Source organism: Melitaea cinxia, chromosome 12 (assembly GCF_905220565.1).
Source record: "Melitaea cinxia chromosome 12, ilMelCinx1.1, whole genome shotgun sequence".
Lineage (NCBI taxonomy): Eukaryota > Metazoa > Arthropoda > Insecta > Lepidoptera > Nymphalidae > Melitaea > Melitaea cinxia.
This window is the reverse complement of record NC_059405.1, coordinates 10,391,636-10,413,484: the sequence shown is the minus strand read 5'-3', so window position 1 is coordinate 10,413,484 and position 21,849 is coordinate 10,391,636. Positions and strand designations below refer to the sequence as shown.

The window sequence follows — 21,849 nt, the reverse complement described above, 5'->3', positions numbered from 1 at the left end:
AATTCAGATGAAGAAAATCAGTCACAAGTAGTTAGTGTTGATCAAAGCCTAGATTGCGGTGATTCATCAGCAATGACTATATCAGATTTAAGTCAAACAGCAACAGCTAGTTCTATAGAAATTCCTAATGAAAATGTAAATAAAAATGGCTATCCTGTGCGATCAGAGTCTAGTAGATTGGAAAAGATTCATTCAGACTTGAATTCAGGGCTATCTGGAATACCAATTTTGAATGAGGCCATAGACACCAAACCTAACCAGATTTTAGTTTTTCCATGGCTCAAAAACGATATGCAAGTAACAGATCTATCGCGTGATAAACAGAAGGTCTTAAAAGTTTTCTTACCAACAGGCAAACCTGAGTTAGTAAAAGAATTATTAAAACAATACATAAAGCCGAAAACAAAGTATTTTATTTATTTTAAAGAAGAGGAACATCGGAAAATATTCAGTAATATAATTATTCAACTTTTTGAAAATGGTTTAGTTAATTTCTATGAATGCACAGAACGGGTAGAATATGTTGAAGATGAAGGAGAACAGAGAGCCATCATAAGTAAACATCATGAAGGAAAGACATGCCACCGGAGCATTAAGGAGACTTTAGTTCGGATTCGTAGAAATTACTATTGGAATAGAATGCAGGAGACAGTTACAGCAGTTATAAATAGTTGTGAAGCATGCCGGAAAATGAAATATGATAGAAAACCCATTAAACCTGTTCTGCAGCTGACAAAAACCCAGGATGCCCCGTTTCAGGAAATGGTTAAGGAACATGCAAAACGGATCAGAGTATTGTTAACGGGTAAGATGGTAGCAAAAAGGAAAACGGTTAGGAAAAAGACAAGTGGTGAAGCTAACATTGAGTTTCCTGAAGGAGAAATTGTTTTTGCAAAGGACGTTAATAAGCGTAAAAGCAAAGATAAACCAAGATATGTGAAGGCAAGAGTTATAGGACGTGCCGAGGGAAATATCTTACCCCTAAAGCTTGGAGACAGAAACACCAAAACTCCTATTAACGTTAAACGTCCTCCGCAGGTTCTGCTGCACCATGGTAAAGGAAGGGAAAGCAAACATTCAAACCGACCACTGGACTATAGTTAAGCTTGTAAGATTAGAACAAACTAGTAATGATTTAAATCACATTTTCATAAATTACCAACAAATGTGTGGGATAATTGATTTGAATGCATCATACTCTTAAGAACTAACAAGCACTAAGATCCATAGACTTTTTACGCGATATAACAATAGAAAAATACAGACAACTAGTACCATAGAAACATTCTAAGAGAGGTTTTATAAATCCTTTTGGTTCCGTAATAAAAATAATAATAATTACTAATCTGGATCATAATGATGCGGTTAAATACGATGAACTTATCTCAAATCTAAATACCTAACAACCAAATTATTATTTCAAAGAAACTGACAACAGTCTCTAAAATGTTTGATCGTTTTATTAATATAACTGAAAGATGTATCTGTGAAGCAGAATAATTGAATTTTTGTAACTTATCTTACGGAACTATGTATTGTATTTACAAGCAACTTTCGTACTATATTTGTTAGACTAAGTGAAATGGAAATAGCATTAGTATTAAGTCTCTATATTACATCAACCAATTACAGATAACTCCCATTATAATTATTTTAAGATTATTCATTACCAATTTTTCATGAACCACAAAACAAATCTGTAACCATTATTCCCAAATATCCTTACCTTTTGGCGAAAGGAATAAAGTACTTACCGCTTGTAAAACCGTGCTGTTCATTGTCGACCAGCGACCAATTCCTATGCACCAACGAGCTCTAATAGAATCAAATGTCGCTAAGAAGATACCAATTAAAATGCATATGACTCTATCTAGGGCATGTGTACTCAACATGAAAGGAATAAGTTTAGATGAAGTGAAATATATGGCCTTTTCGTTGAAACATAGTGCAGTGATTAAAAGTGTTTTGAATGATAAGAAAGACAATAACTTCAGTGAAATTTTAGGATATGTTACATTAGTTCTAGTAATTTTAAGTCTTTTGTTTTTTTTTTTTTATATATATAATATGGCTAAAATCGCCAAAATGTTTATTATTTAAGCAAAATCATCGGAATGAATCTCAAATCGATCCTTCCGATAATTTTCCTCTTAGGGATGGAGGAGTTATAATTACGACTCGTCCATCCGCTCTAGATTAGGTAGAACATAGGATACGTTACAATGTATAAGATTCATAGAATTAAGCAAGAGACGCAAACTCAGCGTCTGGTCGGCCCACCCTGACATCCGCTGGGCACAAGACTGTAGTAGTTAAGCAGAGATATTAAAGCCTCCAAATCGGTTACATGTCTTTCATTTTTTTTAATATAAATTAAGTTAGTTAATAGTAAATTAATATAAATTGTTTCCAAACGCTCCGAAACCAAAAGTACTTTTTTAAATGTTTAAGGTAGTTTAATGTATTTTTATAAATAAATCAGTAACCTTTGAATCACATTTTATAGAAAATATTTAATACTGCAATCTTGTAAGGAGCGGTAATGTTGAACAATTATGACTGAGTAGTAAAGATGACTACCTAGAGTTTATCATCAGATGCTTCAGCCTGTAGTATCCCACTACTGGGCATAGGCCTCTTTCCAAACCAAAAGATATACCCAAAAATACCGTCCAAAGTCACTATTCCACGCGGACGAAGTTACGGGCACAGCTAGTTAATAATACTTCAGAGAGAAATCGATATTTCGGAATAAAAATCACCATTCTTAATAAAGTGTTCTATATCTAGTAGATGTTAACAAACCCCCTTAAATTAGCACCACCTTTGCAATATATTAGTTAGTAGGACCTGGGTGACCGAGCTTAGCTCGGTATTTTTAGTAAATCGTGTTTTTTGAAAATCATATTTAAATACGAATTACATATTGATAAAATATGAATAATATTTTTCGATTTTATTTTTTTTAGAAAAAATAAAAGAAAAAAAACGATAATCGATGTGGAATACGTGAGGATTCGAACCATGATCTTTTCGGCCGAGCGCGATCGGCCGATTTCCCCGAGCTTATTACAACTTTATTGACAGATGCGAAATTTACCTTCTTATTCTAACGATATTGTAGCCATTTTTTCATTGCCTAAAAACAGGGATAAAACGACATTTTCTAAAAATGAATCCTAGCTAGATTTATTTATCTCCCCCGTAATCCCCTGTACACTAAATTTCATGAAAATCGTTGGAGCCGTTTCCGAGATTCAGATTATATATATATACAAGAATTGCTCGTTTAATAGTATAAGATGTAGTGTACGAGATACTTTCATACAAAAAAAAATATATGATAAAACCGAAGTAGATATCTGAGAACATACAATGTTCTCAGATATCTATTAACATACAATATCACTGTTTTTATTTAAAGTGAACAGGTTCTATTCTAAACTTTTTTGACGTCAAATAAAAACTATAACTTTACCATTCTAATTTTTTATGCTAATTTGCTTATTTTTTTTAAGGTTTTTACTTTTTACATTTAAATTAGAAAATAATAAATATAGGTTATATGCCACTAACTCTTTTAACTGAGGTAGGGCACAACAGGAATTTCCTGCTCAAAATATGGAGCAGCCCGACTGGGGTAGTACCTCGACCTTACAGAAGATCCCAGCAAAATAATACTGTTTTCAAGCAGTATTGTGTTCCTGTTGGTGAGTAAGGTGACCAGAGCTCCTGGGGGGATTGGGGATTGGGTCGGCAACGCGCTTGCGATGCTTCTGGTGTTGCAGGCGTCTCTAAGCTACGGTAATCGCTTACCATCAGGTGAGCCGTACGCTTGTTTGCTGACCTAGTGACATAAAAAAAACATACCAATAAAAGATAAAACAAACTAAAAATTTTAAGACTTAATTATCGAACCGCCAAAAAGTAATCTAAAAATAAAATTCATTTAATCTCTCGTGTTGTGTTGTACGTAAGTACTAACATATTGAGTTAATGTAATGTAATTCCTGTATTGCACTACATCATAATGTTTTATTACCAACATATCTACAGAATGTCTAATTGGCATTTGGTTGGTATACATTATTTGCTATTGCTATTTAATATTATCGTTATTAAATTTGCAATATCCGCTTGTTCCGTTTCTAGCAATATTGCCTAAGATAAATAAATTCAATATATAGAATACGTAAGAGTTAGTTAGACTTTATTTACAAATACTATAGTTTGTCATTCATGATATCAATGAAAATGTCAATAACTATATCCAAGGCAATTTTACTTAGATCACGAAATCCTGATAAGTTAATATAGATAGACTAGACGCCAAAAAAAAAATAATAATAATAAAGCGCAATAACATTTCACAATTCTAATACCAACTTAGGCTATCAAAGTAAAATAAAAATATATATTTTCTGTCTGTTATCTGTCGATTGTAATTTCCGTCCAGTATAAATATACTGCAAAAATAAATTAATATTAACCTTGAAAATCTCGAAACCTATGAGAGCTATTTTAAAAAATACATTTTTTTTTTTGCTAGATATCCTGTTTTTAAGACATATGTAAAGATAAGGAGACATAAATAAACTTAAATCTTAACGCTTTTGCAACCGCGTTGCTTGTGAAACAAAATTAATACTAACAGATATATGTACATATATACTGTTTTTATTGGATTCTCTTAAGCATAACTAACACAGTGTTAGTTTATCGCGCAATAACCCACAACGATAAGATAGTATAATTATTATAAGTATAATTCTGAATGAGTTTTCAGTTGGAATGATCAGTTCGCGTCTAATTTACTTGTCATTAGAAGATAAGATTTGTATTACGCGAAAACGTATCTAACATTATAACATAGTTTTCAATTTTCTACGTGTATAAAACGTATATCCAGCACAATAAGAAATACTCGTAGGTCGCTTTTTGCCTTGCGTTGAAAATTATCAACGAGAGCGTATTTTATAATTTTTGTTTCTTTTATTTCGACACCAGTAATTTATACTAAGGTATCTCATAAAAGTGGTCTTTACAATAGTGGCTTATAAAAGGAAAAAACGTGATACCTTTTATATTTATTAAGAAACTTATTTGAAATTAGGTATCTTTAATAGTTTATTTATTCATTGCAATTTCACAATTTTTAGTACACATTATATCAAGTTCGCATTAAAAAAAAACTTAACACTTATCTAAAATTCGAGTTGACGTAGTTTAAATTGTTGGTGTCGATTTGAACGTCAAATAAAAAGTTAGGTCGTAATTTTGTACCAAAAAAATAAATAAATACAAAAGGTTATGTTTTAAAGTCTAGGTTATATCTAATTAAAGACATGTTGTCCTTATATGAACTGTCTGTCCTCTTTACCAAACGATCTGCCAAAACATGTTTACAAATAAAATTTTAATACTTATAACCTAATGATGAAATTTCTAATAAAAATAAATACAATGATTAATTAATTATTAAAAACGATTGATTTACACTTGAAAATATTTGACTTTTCAACACCTCCATCGTTCTTCTTCGACATCATTAAAATATTAAGCATATAAATTATAATGAGCTATCAATTATTTACACATAATTAGCAATACGCTTAAACCGATCCGTAGAATCATAAATCCGTCTGTAGATAAATCAATTTTGAATTTAAACAATGTGACATGCCAAACTAATAAAGGCATCAATCACTGTGCATTTTAAATTAATGAATTAATGCAAATTAATTTTAAAATCGGTGATGAAGATCGAGATCAGTCACAGTAATTAATTTTTAGCAAAAGCGAGCTATATTCGATCACGAAATGAGTACCGTAAAGCAACTAATTTAATCGATTTTATTATAACGGTACTGTATATTGTTTATTTATTAAAAAAAAAAACATTCAATGGAAAATGCCATAAGTGCACACAAGTTTTTAACTTAACAAAAATTCTATCTCTTCGAAAGGATTTTGATTCAATACGACCTTTGTGGTGTTGCTTACATAAGGTTAAACAATATAATAGTCGATAATTATTATTGGTGCTGGATTTTACAAGCTTATATGAGACTAGCATTACGCTTTGACCTTGCACGGATATTTAACAAAAAATAAAAAAATAAATTGTATATGTGTAGCTTCCCAACAGTGAAAGAATTTTTCAAATCAGTTTAGTAGTTTTGAAGCCTATTCAATGCAAACAAACAATCAAATTTTCCTGTTTATAATATTAGTATAGATGAAATTTTTACCTGACTAGACCTAATAATTAACGCACAAATACTAGTCTATAAACAAAAGGACTTTTAATAACTTCTTTTGTGTTTTGCGTTTTACTTATTTTATACAAAGTGAGTTGAGGGTTAGATTCCCGCTCGTGATGGATATTTGATGAATATTATGTATTGACTTAATTATTTTATTATTGTAGTTGACTTGACTTGCAAAGTTGTGCAATTTGACGACAACTCTCGCAATGCTCGAAAATGGCCTTAGATTCAACGCCCTGAATGCACTTCGTCAAGAACAGCCGTGGTTTTCTTATGCCCAAAATTATCTTTAGATATTAATGCTATGTACCTATTCATGTTTTAAAAATATATCCTTTGGTTAACATTTAATTTCTTGTGTTATTTTAACAATTTAACGTTTGATCGGGCTTAAAAAACACCGATATGTTGATAGATACCAAATAACGTGTTAAAATCCGAACTAGTAACGTTAAGTTACCAACTTCTTAGACAAAAATAATCTTAGAGCATACCTAGTAATAAATTGCGTACAATAAATTCTTACAATACCTTTATTATTTTTAGAATAGGCATTGTCTTTTCGTTTTTAAATTAATGAGCCTATATTATGTAATGCAAATTTGTCTTCTCGACAAGGTAAACAAAAGAGGTGATAAACAAGACAGATTTTTAAATACGATTTTACAGATATCACTAAAAGAATATTATATTTCATTGCTCTGGAGTAGTGATGCGTGTAGTCGCTTAAAACACCGAATTACCACTTAAACGTTATCCGCTACGTAAATTGTTAGATTTTCATATTCAAAGCGTAACAAAATATGATTTTACGCATTATAGTCAATTTACGAGTATATAAAAATTATATTAACATATTTCGCACATAAATCTGTAATTGTAAGAATTATAGGCTGCCCAATACTAGTAAAATGACGATTTTCGAAAAGCCAGAAAAAAGTGCTAATTTAATTCGATTCATGAAATCGACCCCTAAACACCGGTTTTCGGGTTCGATTCGACATCCGCTCGGGATGGATATTTGTATTTGTACAAATATTTCTTTTCGGTTTTCATGTCTGTTCTTGTGTGTCTCCCGGCCGCGCCTCGGAGAGCACGTTAAGCCGTCGGTCCCCGTTGTTATCATAAATATCTGATAGCGATCGTTACTCATAGTAGGGAACATATCCGCCTACTCGCAATGAAGCAACGTGGTGGATTAAGCTCCAACCCTTCTCCTACATAGAGCAAGAGGTCGTTGCCGAGCAGTGGGATATTACAGGCTAAATGGAACAGAAAGTGGGTACATAAATATATGAAACATTCCACATTTTACTATTTACAATATTACAAAATATTTTAATGAAATAAAATAAAGCAATGCATCTATATTTGTCCGTCCGTCTGAATTTATGTATGTTTAATTATTCTTATTTGCAACAGGTAGAACAGATTTACATTTTACTGCAAAGTAAAGAATGCATGTATATTGTGCAACCAGTTACTGTGTCTCTGAATTCGTCCATATAAACTTTGAGTATATAGTATGTGGTTTTTTTCAATAGATTTCCTTTAATATTAAAAAACAAATAACCGTACTAACAGTTCCTAAATCCTTCACAATAGATACAGTATGTTTAAACAGATATTAATATCAACGCCTCAATAAATAAATTACGTAAAAAGAAAATTTTTATAGATTGTTTTTATAGTTATATTTTTTCTTTTAAGTCCGATGGCAGATTATTAAACGCTTGTATTCCATAAAAAATAGCATGTCTAGAGATTTGTAATGTTTGATTTTTAATATTTCTTGTTAGTTTATTACGTAGTAGATTTTAATAATAATGTATATTTTGTTTTAGTAAGTATTGGCATTATTTTGCAGTAGTTAAATAACATTAGAAACTCGTTTTGTATTTATCACAAACGTATATGCGTAAAATGCGTGTTTATTTCGCCCGTTGTCGATAGTCTCAGACTTCAAGGGTTGCGGATTGTAATATCTGTCAAGCGAAATTTCTTGTAATTAGCCGAATCTAGTGTCTGTTAGTCGTCATCTGAAAACTTAAAGATATTTCTTATATGATCTTGAATAATCTAGCAAAGTATTGTAACATTGCTATTACTCGTGAAAAAAATCGATAAAATCAAGAACAGATTTCTTGAGAACAAGACAGATTGTTTGAGGAAAATGTAAAACTAAAGAGGATACAAGTATATAATGAACGAATATTTTTTCACCGATAATATATACGTATACCGATAGATAAATGTAAGCGTTTTTATAACAACATCTCTAATAAAAATATCTCTTATTTAATAAAAGTATCTCTTATTTTAAGTTAGTATCTGCTTATTTTAACTTCCTAGAGTGTTGTCTGTTACGTACATTACCTACCTGACCTATCGGACTATCAGTATTCCCAATGAAAGATCTAAATGTGTAAGATCTCAGGCACACCAGACCTTTCTTATTTTTTTGAAGGACAAAATATATACAATAAATTGTATTCGTGTATGCAATAAATATTGTAAAATAATATGAAATTCATACTGTCAGACACTGCATAGATTATATTTTAAAACTGTTAGAGTAAAATACCTAAATAAAAAAAATTTGAGGTGAAGTTATTATGAAGGTAAAAACTTACTTTTATCGTTTATTGCACCTAATATTTCATAACTACAAAAATGTCATTTTAGGTGCATAAAACGACTGCTAAAATGGCTGGTGTGTGGGGAGTGGAAAATGATCCATAATTGCCAAATCCCTTTCGTTTTTAGATTCCGAGAAACTTGCACTGTTCCAACTTACCTTCATTTCAACACTTCTTCCCTACTTTATAAAAAAAAAATCTAAAACTATACCTAAAACTATACTAATAAACTAAATCTAAAACTATACCTAAACTATACCTAAAATCTAAACAATACCTTATAGTCGTTTAAAAACTCAGATGTATCCATCTATAGAAATATTGGAATGTTAAAATTGCAAGACTCTATTTTATCTGCACTTTAGCCTATCACAGTCTACTGCTGGACATACCTCCCCAAGTGCGCCAGACATCCCGGTTTTCCACAATCCTCATACAGCCTACATCGGCAACCTCAGCCGGGAATGGTGGCGCTGCCGGGAACTTAGGGCCGAAACTTCTGCCGCGAACTCATAAGGGTTTTGCCCATAGTCATCACGCTGGGCAGGCTAGATGGTGACCGCAGGGCTGGCTTTGTCGCGCCGAAACGCTGCTGCTCCTTTTCAGCCTGTGTATTTGAAAGTCAGCAGTTGGATGATTATTATTAGTGCCTTTGCATCGGTCGGCTTTATAAGTTCCAAGGTCGTAATTGAACTGTGTTATTGTTAGTCGCCTCTTACGACAGCCACGGGACGAGAAGGGGTAGCTATATAGCTATTCTTTTCTATCGTAACTACACAGCAAGCTATTTTATCCACTAAAATAAAGTTATGTAATTGATTTTCAATAACATCAATAATATCCGTCATATTGTCAAAGCATCAAGGTCAAAGTTGAGCCCTTGCTCTTTGTGATAAAACAAGTTTTAGCTACTATTTACGCATAAAATGAAGTAACAATGAAATAGGTAATATGTATATATTTTTGGTTAGTACAAGCTTGCTAACAAACGTTGTACGTATAATTCGTGAGTAACCAGCACAGTGACCGAGAGGGAATCAATTTCATTGAGCACATTTGCTTCCGGAGATGTCCCCCAACGCTAACGCCCGCCTCACACGCAACTATCTATCATCCACTTAATATAAGAATTACTACATAAATCTAGGAATTTTGCAACGTTTTAAAACTGTTTTGGTGCTGAAGAACTCCTAAATAAATTTCTTTCTCTTCTCTTATTCTTTCTCAGTATCGTGATAAATAAGAGTACAGGAAGACAAATCAAAATTTACCATTAACATTTTTTTCTGTACCAAAGTTCATCAAGTATCACTTCATACAAAAATACTTAGCATTTTTCTAATATCTTAAAACCAATTGGATTTTTTGCTTGTGTACTTTACGCCTATGATCATTTTTCTATAGTATACCGTCATTGTTAGGAGAAGTTGAAAATGACGAAAAAAGCAAATCAAAAGAATCTGAATTAAATCATTAGGAGTAGTTAAATTTTTAATGACTAATCGTGGTTTCAGCAAAAAAACATTTCCAAAAAAATGCGGTCTTGCTTTAAGCTAATGTAAAAGAGATCTTGTAGATAGAGCAATAAATAATTGTGATTGTTCAAAACAAACCTACTTCAAATTAGGCCAATACTTGTAAGTAATAAAATGAGACCAATAGATAATTAAAAAAATATTTAATTAATACGCAGTATTAGGGATAACTCAAAAACTACTCGAAATATCTAGTTCAAATTTAAAAGAAGACACATTACAAGCACCGACTTTCGAATAAAAAGGAATTATCAAAATCAGTACACTCCGCAAAAAATTATGAGGTACACACATAAAAAATAAGGGTTTTTTAAACTAATTCACTTACGTTGTACGTTATATATTTTTCTCTAAGAAAAGCCCTTTGTTACGTTTTATACGTGACTATAATATTATTAATGAAATTGCAAATAAAAATTCTCAATATGTGGTTATGTTTGGTATTTATAAGCAAATGTAATTTTCTATTAGGACTATGGTATTTATATTGTTGTTTATTGATTAACTGGTATTGCAAGCAATTGATAAAACCTCGTCAATAATAGTATGAAATTCCTTAAAAAAATATTCATAACGCAAATACTCGCAAGTATTAAAAAATTCTAGTACACGGAATAGTAAATAACAGAATTTAAGCTAATAAACATCGTACGTAGCAATTTATATGAATCAAACGGCTACTACTAAGATGAAAAACTGACTCACAGGTGTATTGTTACCACTATAATATATGACGATTTCAGTTAATACATCTCCGGCCTGCGTAGACATCGTAAAAATCAATTTGACGGAACACCAGTTGGGTTACGACACTTGTATATTGACGACGCACGAACCGTAACGCTTAGCCGTTTCTTTGTTTTTTGTTTTGTTTAAGGAAATTCATCAATGTATCTTACACAATTTAAATGTTTTTTTTTTAATTTAAATTGATTACATCAATCTCCGTGGTATTTAACTTGATGTTATCGGTAAAACTATTTCACACTAATAACAGTTATAATTGATAAGTGTTAAGCAATTTTTTTCATCATATCCAGTGTTGATATCAAAGTTATAGAAAGCGGGTCATTGTCAAACATAACTCTGATTATAACTATAGCAGTTAAGATGTTGGTTACTTTACGATTGCTGTTTTTGCTCATTGTAATGCTATTTTTACTGTTTATGTTGTAATACATGGTTTTAAAAAAATATGGAAATGTAATTAGTAATAACTTATAAAAACGGTTCGTAAAAACTCACATGACGAATAAAGATTTTTTTTATTTAATGTAATTTTGCACTATCTAATTACATACACGAATCCGTAAGCCTATATTTTAGAAGATGCGTTTAATATTGCTTATAATGTAAGCGATATGTCTCCTGACCTTGGCCCTAAATACACCCCGCTGTCCGTAGGATGAAGAATAATGTTACATTTGACCCCCCATATATGATCCTCTAGAATTAAAACAATATAAACAAACAACTGACTTGTTTTCTTCCTTGTACATATAATGAACTAAATCCGGATCTAATTAATTTTCACGTAGTAGTACCAGGTAATACCCGCGTACTTACCCATTTTCTTTTTCATTAAATTAGTCTTTCAATAATAACACTTGTACTCGTTTTCTTTTCATATATCTCACGTTATTATAACGATAGATATTTTATCTGTTCGTAAATTGTGATAAAATTTCAATGATGTAAATTGTGTATATTGGATATTTTCCAAAATAATAATTGTTCAAAGTAGATCTAATGTGATGCGTTGGCGAAATCAATAATTTTTTGAAATTTCATTATTCGCGTTGACACTAGTTTTATAATGTAAGCTGACGCTTATATGATAATTATTATTAACATTATCGGTCACTATAATGCCTATGTCCTTTATTAAACATCATGCATTAGAATTATGCTTATGCTACAGGTATCATTCAGGTCCTTTAACTACAGAACAACAGTCCTGTGACTACCACCTAATAAAGCTAGGACGTGGTCCGATACTTATGGAATTTTTCTTTTCAACCTCTTAATTTGTTTTTTGCAGATTACTCAAAATATCCGAAACGAATCAAATAACGCCATCTATCGGAACCCAATAGGCTTCTTATATGGTATTAATCTTTTTCTTAGACTAATAAGCCTTTTGTACCTATTTAGACAGTCGATCTGAAGGAGTAAACTCCAGTCATGCGTCGGAGCTGACACACACACTTTATATGTGTATACACATACACACTCACACTCCTACATCCACAAAGACATACATACACACGTACTTACACATATACATTTATATATATATATATATATATATATAATAATTTTTTATACTATAACGACGGGTTCTTATTGTTACTTCCTACCGATTTCGATTTTTTCAAAATGAATAATTTGCATTATCCGGAAATACAGTAAGCTATAAAATTCCGTATTAAGTTTTTTAGTAGCAGATAAGTAGCTATCAATATCACTACAAAAAACATCGAGTATATAATATAAATACAATAAAGTAATTATATAAGAAATGCATCTGACATTGTTATAATCACTTACATGTCCTCAACTTATTATAAGGTCAAAGGTAAATCGCTTAATGTAAAACAAAAGATATTAAAATGTGCAGTCTGCATCAAAATAACAAAATAACCTCGATAAAACAATAAGAAAAAGGTTTAAAGGATAACATATTTCTTTTTAGACGTATATACTTAAATGTAATAAATAAGTAGGTGATGGTTGCATGGTTGCAAACTTTGTCTCTTAGGAATAAAATAGCTTTGAATCGTTTCCATCGGGACGTGATTTCAAATCGATATAGTATTCGTATAAAATAACGCCTTAAATTAGTTTGACATTGAGTTACGAACTTATTATTATGGATCTACCCAACGCTTCGCAAAGATCGCACAAAGCCAATTATTATATTAGTTATTATTAGTATCTAAATTATTCCTCAATACCATTAAACTTTTACTTCAGCAATTGACTTCAGTTCAAATCCATATTAGACCTAGAGATTAGTACAACTTGTCAATAAATTCATCTCGTTCTTGAAGTAGTTTTAAAATATGTATAATGTGTTTACTTGCCAATGGAAAAATATGCGATAAAACTAGAATTTCGTTAGAATTACAGATTAATCGTAAATATTTGAAATCACTTACGCGTTTTCGTTGCTATATCTATTTTTAAAATAATCAGCAAGAAATTTTAAAAATTCGCTATGATTGCGGGTCATCGACATTAGGTAATATGTAAAATCATTGCCAAGCCATCGCAAACGTCCTTTGCTAATGATTTATAGTGTATTCGTGTGAATTATTCAGCTGCTCCGTAGTTGGTATGTGGCGTAACAAATGCATTGTGATCTGCGAACGCTTTCGATTGATTAGATCTGATTCGCTATAATTGTATGACTTGATGCAATGGTAATTGAGAATTCTTATTACACTTTATATGAAGTACGGTTAATTAGGCGAAGCTATTAATAGATAGTGACACTGAAACATCTCGAAGGTAGGATGGTATAATCGAGCGTTAAAATGCGCTATATGTAAATAGACAGTAAAAAAAATTACGTAAGCGAATAAGTAGGTGTACATACATCACAACATCAAAATGGGAGAAAGATAAGGAAAAAAAACGAGTCTGCTTTAGACCACACGAATGAAGTAAAACTGCTTTAGCTCTACCTAACTTATACCTTCCTCTCAACTTCCGTTCACACTTTTCGTAACGCTCTCGTCACACATTCACCAGCTTACTCCCCAAGTCAAGCTTGCTTAAAGAAGTTATACTTCATCAAGTTTCATTTTCAAGATTCGTTATCAAGTTTGTTTTAGGAAGACTTTTACTCTTGTAAAGCCTACCAAACGGTTATAAAGTTATCGTTCTGCCCAATGTTGCTCTACAAACGGTAACAGGGGCTTGGACACAACACAAAATTTATATATTAAATTAACTTTAAGTAAATTGTGTATATAAATCTTACATGTTAAATAAATAAATATTATATCTAATACTGTTAAACGAGCAATGCTTGTATATATATATAGAATCTGAATCTCGGAAACGGCTCCAACAATTTTCATAAAATTTAGTATATAGGAGGTTTCGGGGGAGATAAATCCATCTCGTTAGAATTTATTTTTAGAAAATGTCGTTTTATCCCTGTTTTTAGGGAGTGAAAAAATAGCTACAATATCGCTAGAATACATAGATCGCTAGAATACATAGCATCGCTAGATATATAGCTCGGTGATAAATCGGCCGGTCGAAATCAACCCAGGAGATCATGGTTCAAATCCCCATGTCCCTGATCAATTATTTTTTTCCTTTTTTTTTCTAATTGCACACGTGATTTTTTATTTAAATAACCAGTTCATATTTTTTTATATTATGTCGGTGAAATCGAAAAATGTTATTCTTATTTTTTAATTATTTTTTATTTTTGATTTCGTGTAGTCACATTTAAATTGCATTGAGATCTGATAACAACTTTTTAAGTAATCTTTGATAACACGTATTTAATTGACTATTTTTTCGTCTATATACGTTTTATTACTTGTCGATGTAATTGAAGTTGGTTTTTTTTCGTTTGCGAGCAAATACAATTATCATTGTCTAAAAACTGGGATAAAACGACATTTTCTAAAAATGAATCCTAGCTAGATTTATTTATCTCCCCCGAAATTCCCTGCATACTAAATTTCATGAAAATCGTTGGAGCCGTTTTCGAAATTCAGATTCTATATATGTTTACAAAAATTGCTCGTTTAATATTATAAGATAATGGCGTTTTTACTTGACAATTTTTTCGTCGACCTACGTTGTATCATACCGTATAACTTTTTACTGGGTGTACCAATTTTGATGATTTTTATTTAATCGAAAGTTGATGTTTATCATGTGGTCACATTGAAATTTCATCGAGACCTGATAACAACTTTTTAAGTAATCTTTGATAGCGCGTATTTAATTGACCATTTTTTCGTCTATCTACTTACGTTGTATTACTTGTCGACGTAATTGAAGTCGGTTATTTTTCATTTGCGAGCAAATGCAATTATTTTATTTATTATTGTCGGTAAAAAAAAAAATTATTCATATTTTATAAATATACAATTCGTATTTAAATATGATTTCCAAAAAACACGATGCACTAAATGATGCACGGTCACCCAGGTACTGTTTAATTTACACACAGCAACAACTTCATGCCATTGTTTTTGGTAGCACCGCGAATAATACATTTTTTTTAAATGTAAGTAGTAAGTAATCAACAAACGAAAGGCAGGGCATTGACAAAAGCGCAAACGAACCATTCAAATAACTATGACTTTTTTATTATAGATACATATCTGTCTGGTGCAACTAAAAGGTATTGCAATCAGCATTAAAAACATCAGCAGCTATGTACCTTACAAGTTTAAGAAATACGTACGCGTGTGTGCGTATTCTTCATTTTATGTGACGTTTTCGATATCACTACGTATCTGTATGTATCACTGCGCATATTGATATCAATTAAAAGCCTTCAAAATCAAATGTATTATTAAATTATCGGTTTTCAAAATACATATATATTCAAATTACAGTAATCGTATACCGGAACAAGATCAAATCTACTAATCAGATACAATTACATTGTCATATACGTCAGTGTACTAATTATCTAATAATAACATTAAGAAAAACTATATTTTTTATAAGGTCACTACGGTAACAAATAAAATCTTTTACTAAATCGTAATAACAAAGAAGCGAGAATGACATCAAAATCTTACACTCGTTTTCATTATCATGCCTTTTTTATACTTTGTTTTTTTTTTTTCACGCCTTAAACAGAAATATATTGAATAAGAACCTCGGTTCTTAATATATGGCCTAGTGTATAGAACACGTGAACTATAGCCAAATATAGTCGATGATTGTAATTGCTGCTAGCACAAAAATAAATCGTCAAATGTATCTATTACAAATTCACTTATTTCACGTATTTGCAGTGAAAGAATGTCGCGAAATAAAACTGCATTCTTAATAAGAATATCTAAGACGCGACTTTGACGACATCCTGCAGTAGAGCCACTAGGTTGACTAAGTCACAACTCTTTTCCTTTATAGAAAAAGATACCAACACCCAGGAGTATGACATTTATAGGCTATAATATTATTTTATTTTATATACAAGATTACACGAGATAGTAAAAGACAGTTATTTTCTAAAACTCATTAATACTAACTAGTTCTCGTATTCATTCTGTATACTATGTCTTTCTCGCATTCATCCACAATCTCTCTAGAGGTGGATTTGCCTGCCTTGGCTGTAATATTACTGCGTGCAATAAAATAATATCAACGTAATTTTTTTTCTATTTATTTACAGTTATACCAAGTCAAGGACTAAGCAAAGAAAAACCCTATGAGACCAGTGAAGACAAGAATGATAAGGACGTGGTGTCGTTAATAATTGGTGACTACGGCTGCTGGCAGCTTATGATGACCTTTCTTCTTTCACTTTTCTCTTTTCCCTGCACATTCCACATATATCTACCAACATTTACGGTAAGACTTCAATTTCAGTTTCAATTTAATTATTTGCTATTCTTGTTGTGCTCAAAGGTCTGTATATATTAACATTACAATGATTATGTTCAAACCAGAAACATGCAAGGGCAATGAAATTTTACATTTCAATACTCTAATATTAGATATTATGAACAACTTTTCTTCTAACTCAAACCTACAAAATTAGTTTATTTAATTATTCCTGTAACAACTTTTGAACTTTTAGTAATTAACTCTTTAAATCTACGTTCGGACCCGACCGTTTGTTAAGTTCTCTAAACAAGTTTTACCATTTACAGAATTAATTACTGCCGATCAGAAAAAAATGTTTTTAAAGCTTGAACTTGAACAAAGAATGTTTTTTTTTTCACCTAATTTGTTTTGTTAACAACAATGATCGATGAATGTGGTTAATAAACATCGACAATGGTGACATTTCGATATTTTTATATGTATATTGTATTGTTGTATTTTATTATATGTATTTGTCTCGATATATAAATAGTTATTTCGAAATTAACTGCTACTCAATTTTATAACTAGTCTGTATATACATATAAAGTAATCTCAAAAATTTATGTACGCACATAACTTACGAACTGCAACAAATTGTATTTTTTTTCTGTTCGTCATTGTAAGGAAAAGATTTATGTTGGATTTGTTGAATAAAAAAAAATTGAAGGGACAGCAACAGACGTCCGAACTACAGCAACAAACTTTTTTTTAATACACACACGGTCGTGTGTACCTATGTTAAGCAACATAATGCTTTGTTATATGTAACAGCCAGCTAATATAGCTAGCTACATATAGTTTTTTATTAAATACATATAAATAATACTTATAACTAAATAAATACATAAACAATGAATCTATATATTCGCGAAAAAAATACAAAAAATAAATCTACATATACATATATCGTGGTCTGGGTGTTTGTGTAGCCCTTGTGGGTCTCCCCACCGTGCCTCGAAAAGCACGTTAAGCCGTCGGTCCCGGTTGTTATCATGTACACCTGACAGCGATCGTTACTCACAGTAAGAATATATCCGCCAACCCGCATTGGAGCAGCGTGGTGGATTAAGAGGAAAGGGTACCGGGTCTTTCTCCATACAAACGTAGTCGACTGTTTTCTCCCTGGATAATGACACTAGATCAAATATTTTTGTGACATAGAACTCTTTGCTGCCATGACCATGCCCCTATGTTTTGATTTTTTTCATATTCTTATTATCATAGGAATTAGGAGACTTCAAAAACTCGAAATATTGCATAATTTTTTGTACATTTTCAGACACTCATTAAAAAAAATATATGCATATTTTCAAAAAAATGAAAACATAGGGGCATAGCCGAAGTCTTCTTTTATTTTCTAAAAAAAAAATTTTTAAAAAATTGCCATGTTCTGAGGAGAAAACAGTCGACTACGAAACACTGTTTTGGTCAAAAATTATATACCTAAAACGGTCTGAGCTGCAGTTGTCCCTTTCTTGTTTTTTGGGGGATAGGTCTGGGGGAGGGAAGGGTCAAAGCAATACGTATATACGCCAGCGAAGTGATGCCTCATAGTCGACAATTATATCGATACACTAGTGATGTTATTTTTAGTCGATATTTTCTAAAATTCGTATTAACAAAATTAAATAATTTCTCTTTTCATAACTACAATAAAACCGTATTTGTATATGCGGTTTTTATTGTAACACTGTGCAAACCTGGGCTAACGAAGGGTTTCGCTAACAAATAACAATGATAATTATGGTAAATAACTGTGTTGTTTGTTTTTGGTATCAAAAGGGCTCAATACAAGGATTTCAAAAAAGTATATTATGATTATTATTACCGTAATACTAATAAAAAATACAATAAGAAAGTTTAAAAAATTAGGACTGCTCTTTCCCATGCCTATGTCAAGCAAGCTGCGAGCCGCGCTTCTTCCTCGCCTCCTAGGCGAAAAACAACTTCGGGGTTTACTCTTTCCAATATATTTTTTTATCAATTTCGGAATACTTTGTAAAAAGCTATGCATGGTCAAACATAAATAAATATAGGTACGTAGCGACTTTAGAACCTCCTCTGTTTTTTTTCATCGGTAAAAAATTGCTTAGTTGTTTTCTTGACATTACTGAGGAGCAGATTATTAAATTTGGTCGAATCTATGTACCTATGCGATTCGTATTTGGACTTCGCAAATAGAATCATATTTCTGAATTGCGTAAAAAACTCAAGTGGCCCCACTAGCGTAGCATTCCTTGGAACCCCGGGAACCTTGGGACCCTGTATCAAAATTAGTGGGGGGGCAGGCAAATGATGGGTAAAGATTTCTCACAAAAAATGCTTGCATTGAATTAAAATAAATTTTTATTAATTATAAGTTATAACTTCCTCCTAGAATAGACAATAGTGAGTGTAGTCTGCTGTAGCTGTTCCTGTTCCATCGAAATCCTTAGGTAATTTTTTATCAGTTTTAGTTTTGAAAAACATCAAGTTAATACCTCCGGAAAATTGGATGCAAGGCTATTGAATTTTATCAGTAATAATTCCATGAGTTCTTTAATGGAATGAATGTTTTGAATTTCGGATTTTAAGCTAATTTAAAGAGCTTGTAGTTCCAAGCTGGAGAGTTATTAGCCTTGACCTGCAGCAATAGATGCGGGGGATCGTTCGCTTCAGCCTGTGAGGCCAATACTATTAGTGAATTCCTATGAATCTTCCGCATCTATATGGGGGATTCACAGGCGCATAACCTGAAGAAGAGATTCAACGCTGCCTCCAGGTCTTACAGGTAGTAAATCGCTAGGGCAAAGTTCAAACACAGCAGAATTGGCGAGAGACTATTGGGCTTTCCAAATGGAACCCATGCCTTTTGTTTCTTACAAAAGCTGTCGAAGGTAACTTTCTTTAGTCTACACTTCCATCATTGCGTGAACCTGAAGGCTCTCTGGCATATTATGCGAAAAAGTAAGCGAAATTCTTTGCACTCTTATTGCGTCGAATTCAACTCTTGACGATGAGGGAAAAGCACCACCGAGCATTCCACGGTGCGAACACGCGATGCGTAATGTGCACTATGAGCAGTGTCGTTTGTCGTGTTCTGCATTATTTCGATGTCAAGAAGTCTAGTGGTGCTAATTGTATCCACCAGTGGTTTGCAACCAATGTGCGAGCTTCGTGCGCAATGTTTCCGCGTACATTCAAAGTGTGGAATGACCTTGCTAAAATTTGGGGGTTTTAAAGCGTCTAGTGTCTACATCTTTTCTCTAAAGGCCATGGGCGACGGTAGCCGTTATAAATCAGATGGCTTCGTCTGCTTGTGTGCCCCATTCTTATATAAAAAAGATTAATTCATTGTTCATAATGATTAACTGAATCCCGAAATAAACGATACAGAATGTTATCAACAATTGGGCGCACGCTTGACTCGGATAAAAGGGGACTGCTTTTCAGACTTCAGTCATTTCTGAAGTTAAAACTCTATAGGTATGTATGACAGTTTTTTTATTCTTTTTTCCAGGAAGCACAAGATTAAGTGACATTGTGGATAGCATTTTACTAATTTTTGCTTACACACCTTAGGGGCTCTGTAAATAGGGGGCCCCGTATCATTGATACGGCTGATACGGCAGTAGTTACGCCCTGAGTGGCACCCAATTCCCTACTTCGGGAATACGTATATTCTCAACTTACTTTACTCTATTCTTTTTAATCCTGTTGTAACTGCTTATCTAAAACGACGATTTAAGTTTCTTAGTGATTCCAATGAACGCAGTTTTCGTTCTGAGGAAAGTTTACTTCTTGAATTTCCCTCTCACTCCTCTTTCGTTTATACTAAATCTTTCACTGTTCAAGCTTGTCGACTTAGGAATTCTATAGACGTGTAAAATCGGTTTCTATTTTTAACCCACTTCCAAAAAAGGAGGAAGCTCTCAATTTAACTGTATTTTTTATGTATGTTACTTCAGAACTTTTGACTGAGTAGACCGATTTCTACAATTTTTTTTTTTTAATCGAAAGGTGGTGTGTGTCATTTGGTCTCACTTGAGTTTATTTGAGATCTAACAACAACTTTTCGAGTAATATAAATAATACGTTTTTACTTGACTATTTTCGTCGACCTACGTTGTATTATACCGCATAACTTTTTACTAGGTGTACCGATTTTGATGATTTTTAATTTAATCGAAAGCTGATGTTTATCGTGTAGTCATATTTAAATTTCATCGAGATCTGTTAACAAATTTTTGAGTAATCTTTAATAACGCGTATTTACTTGACTATATTTTCGTCTACCTTTGTTGTATTACATGTCGATGTAATTGAAGTCGGCTTTTTTTCCTTTGCGTACAAGTCGAACTCGGTCCACCCAGTCAAAAGTTCTGAAGTAACATATATACAAAAAAAAAGAAAAATACAGTCGAATTAAGAACCTCCTCCTTTTTTGGAAGTCGGTTAAAAATCAATCTGATACGTATTATTATTTTCTGTTGGTGTTCAATAAAGTGTATTGTTATGTTATGTCATGTTAATCAACCACTCTTTAAAAAAATTCAATCGATTACGTAATTTGCCTAACTAAAAAAACATAAATAAAATAATAATTGAAAAAGTCGCCTTCATGATTTTTGTAAGTGTAATGTACATAATGTTTGAAATTGGTGTAATTTATTTAGCTATCTTTGTGTAATTATTGAATTTTTATCTTGTTCCAGCTTTTTCAATTGACTTTCTAATAGTTGTTCTTCACGCAGGCGGCTTTTCTTGTTTTTTTTTTTTATTTATAATATTATTTTTAACCATTGTTATATCGCCGCAATTATATGTTAATTAATATATATAATCTAT

General features: G+C 31.9%; 1 protein-coding gene across 1 annotated transcript in view; it reads left to right on the top strand.

Moving 5' to 3' along the window:
• LOC123658489 (organic cation transporter protein-like) overlaps nt 1-21,849 on the top strand; it is a 39,542-nt gene that overhangs the window by 11,166 nt on the left and 6,527 nt on the right. Inside the window, exon 2 of the mRNA XM_045593897.1 lies at nt 16,826-17,004. Coding sequence (XP_045449853.1) covers nt 16,826-17,004 — 179 coding nt within the window. The remainder of the gene's footprint in view (nt 1-16,825; nt 17,005-21,849) is intronic.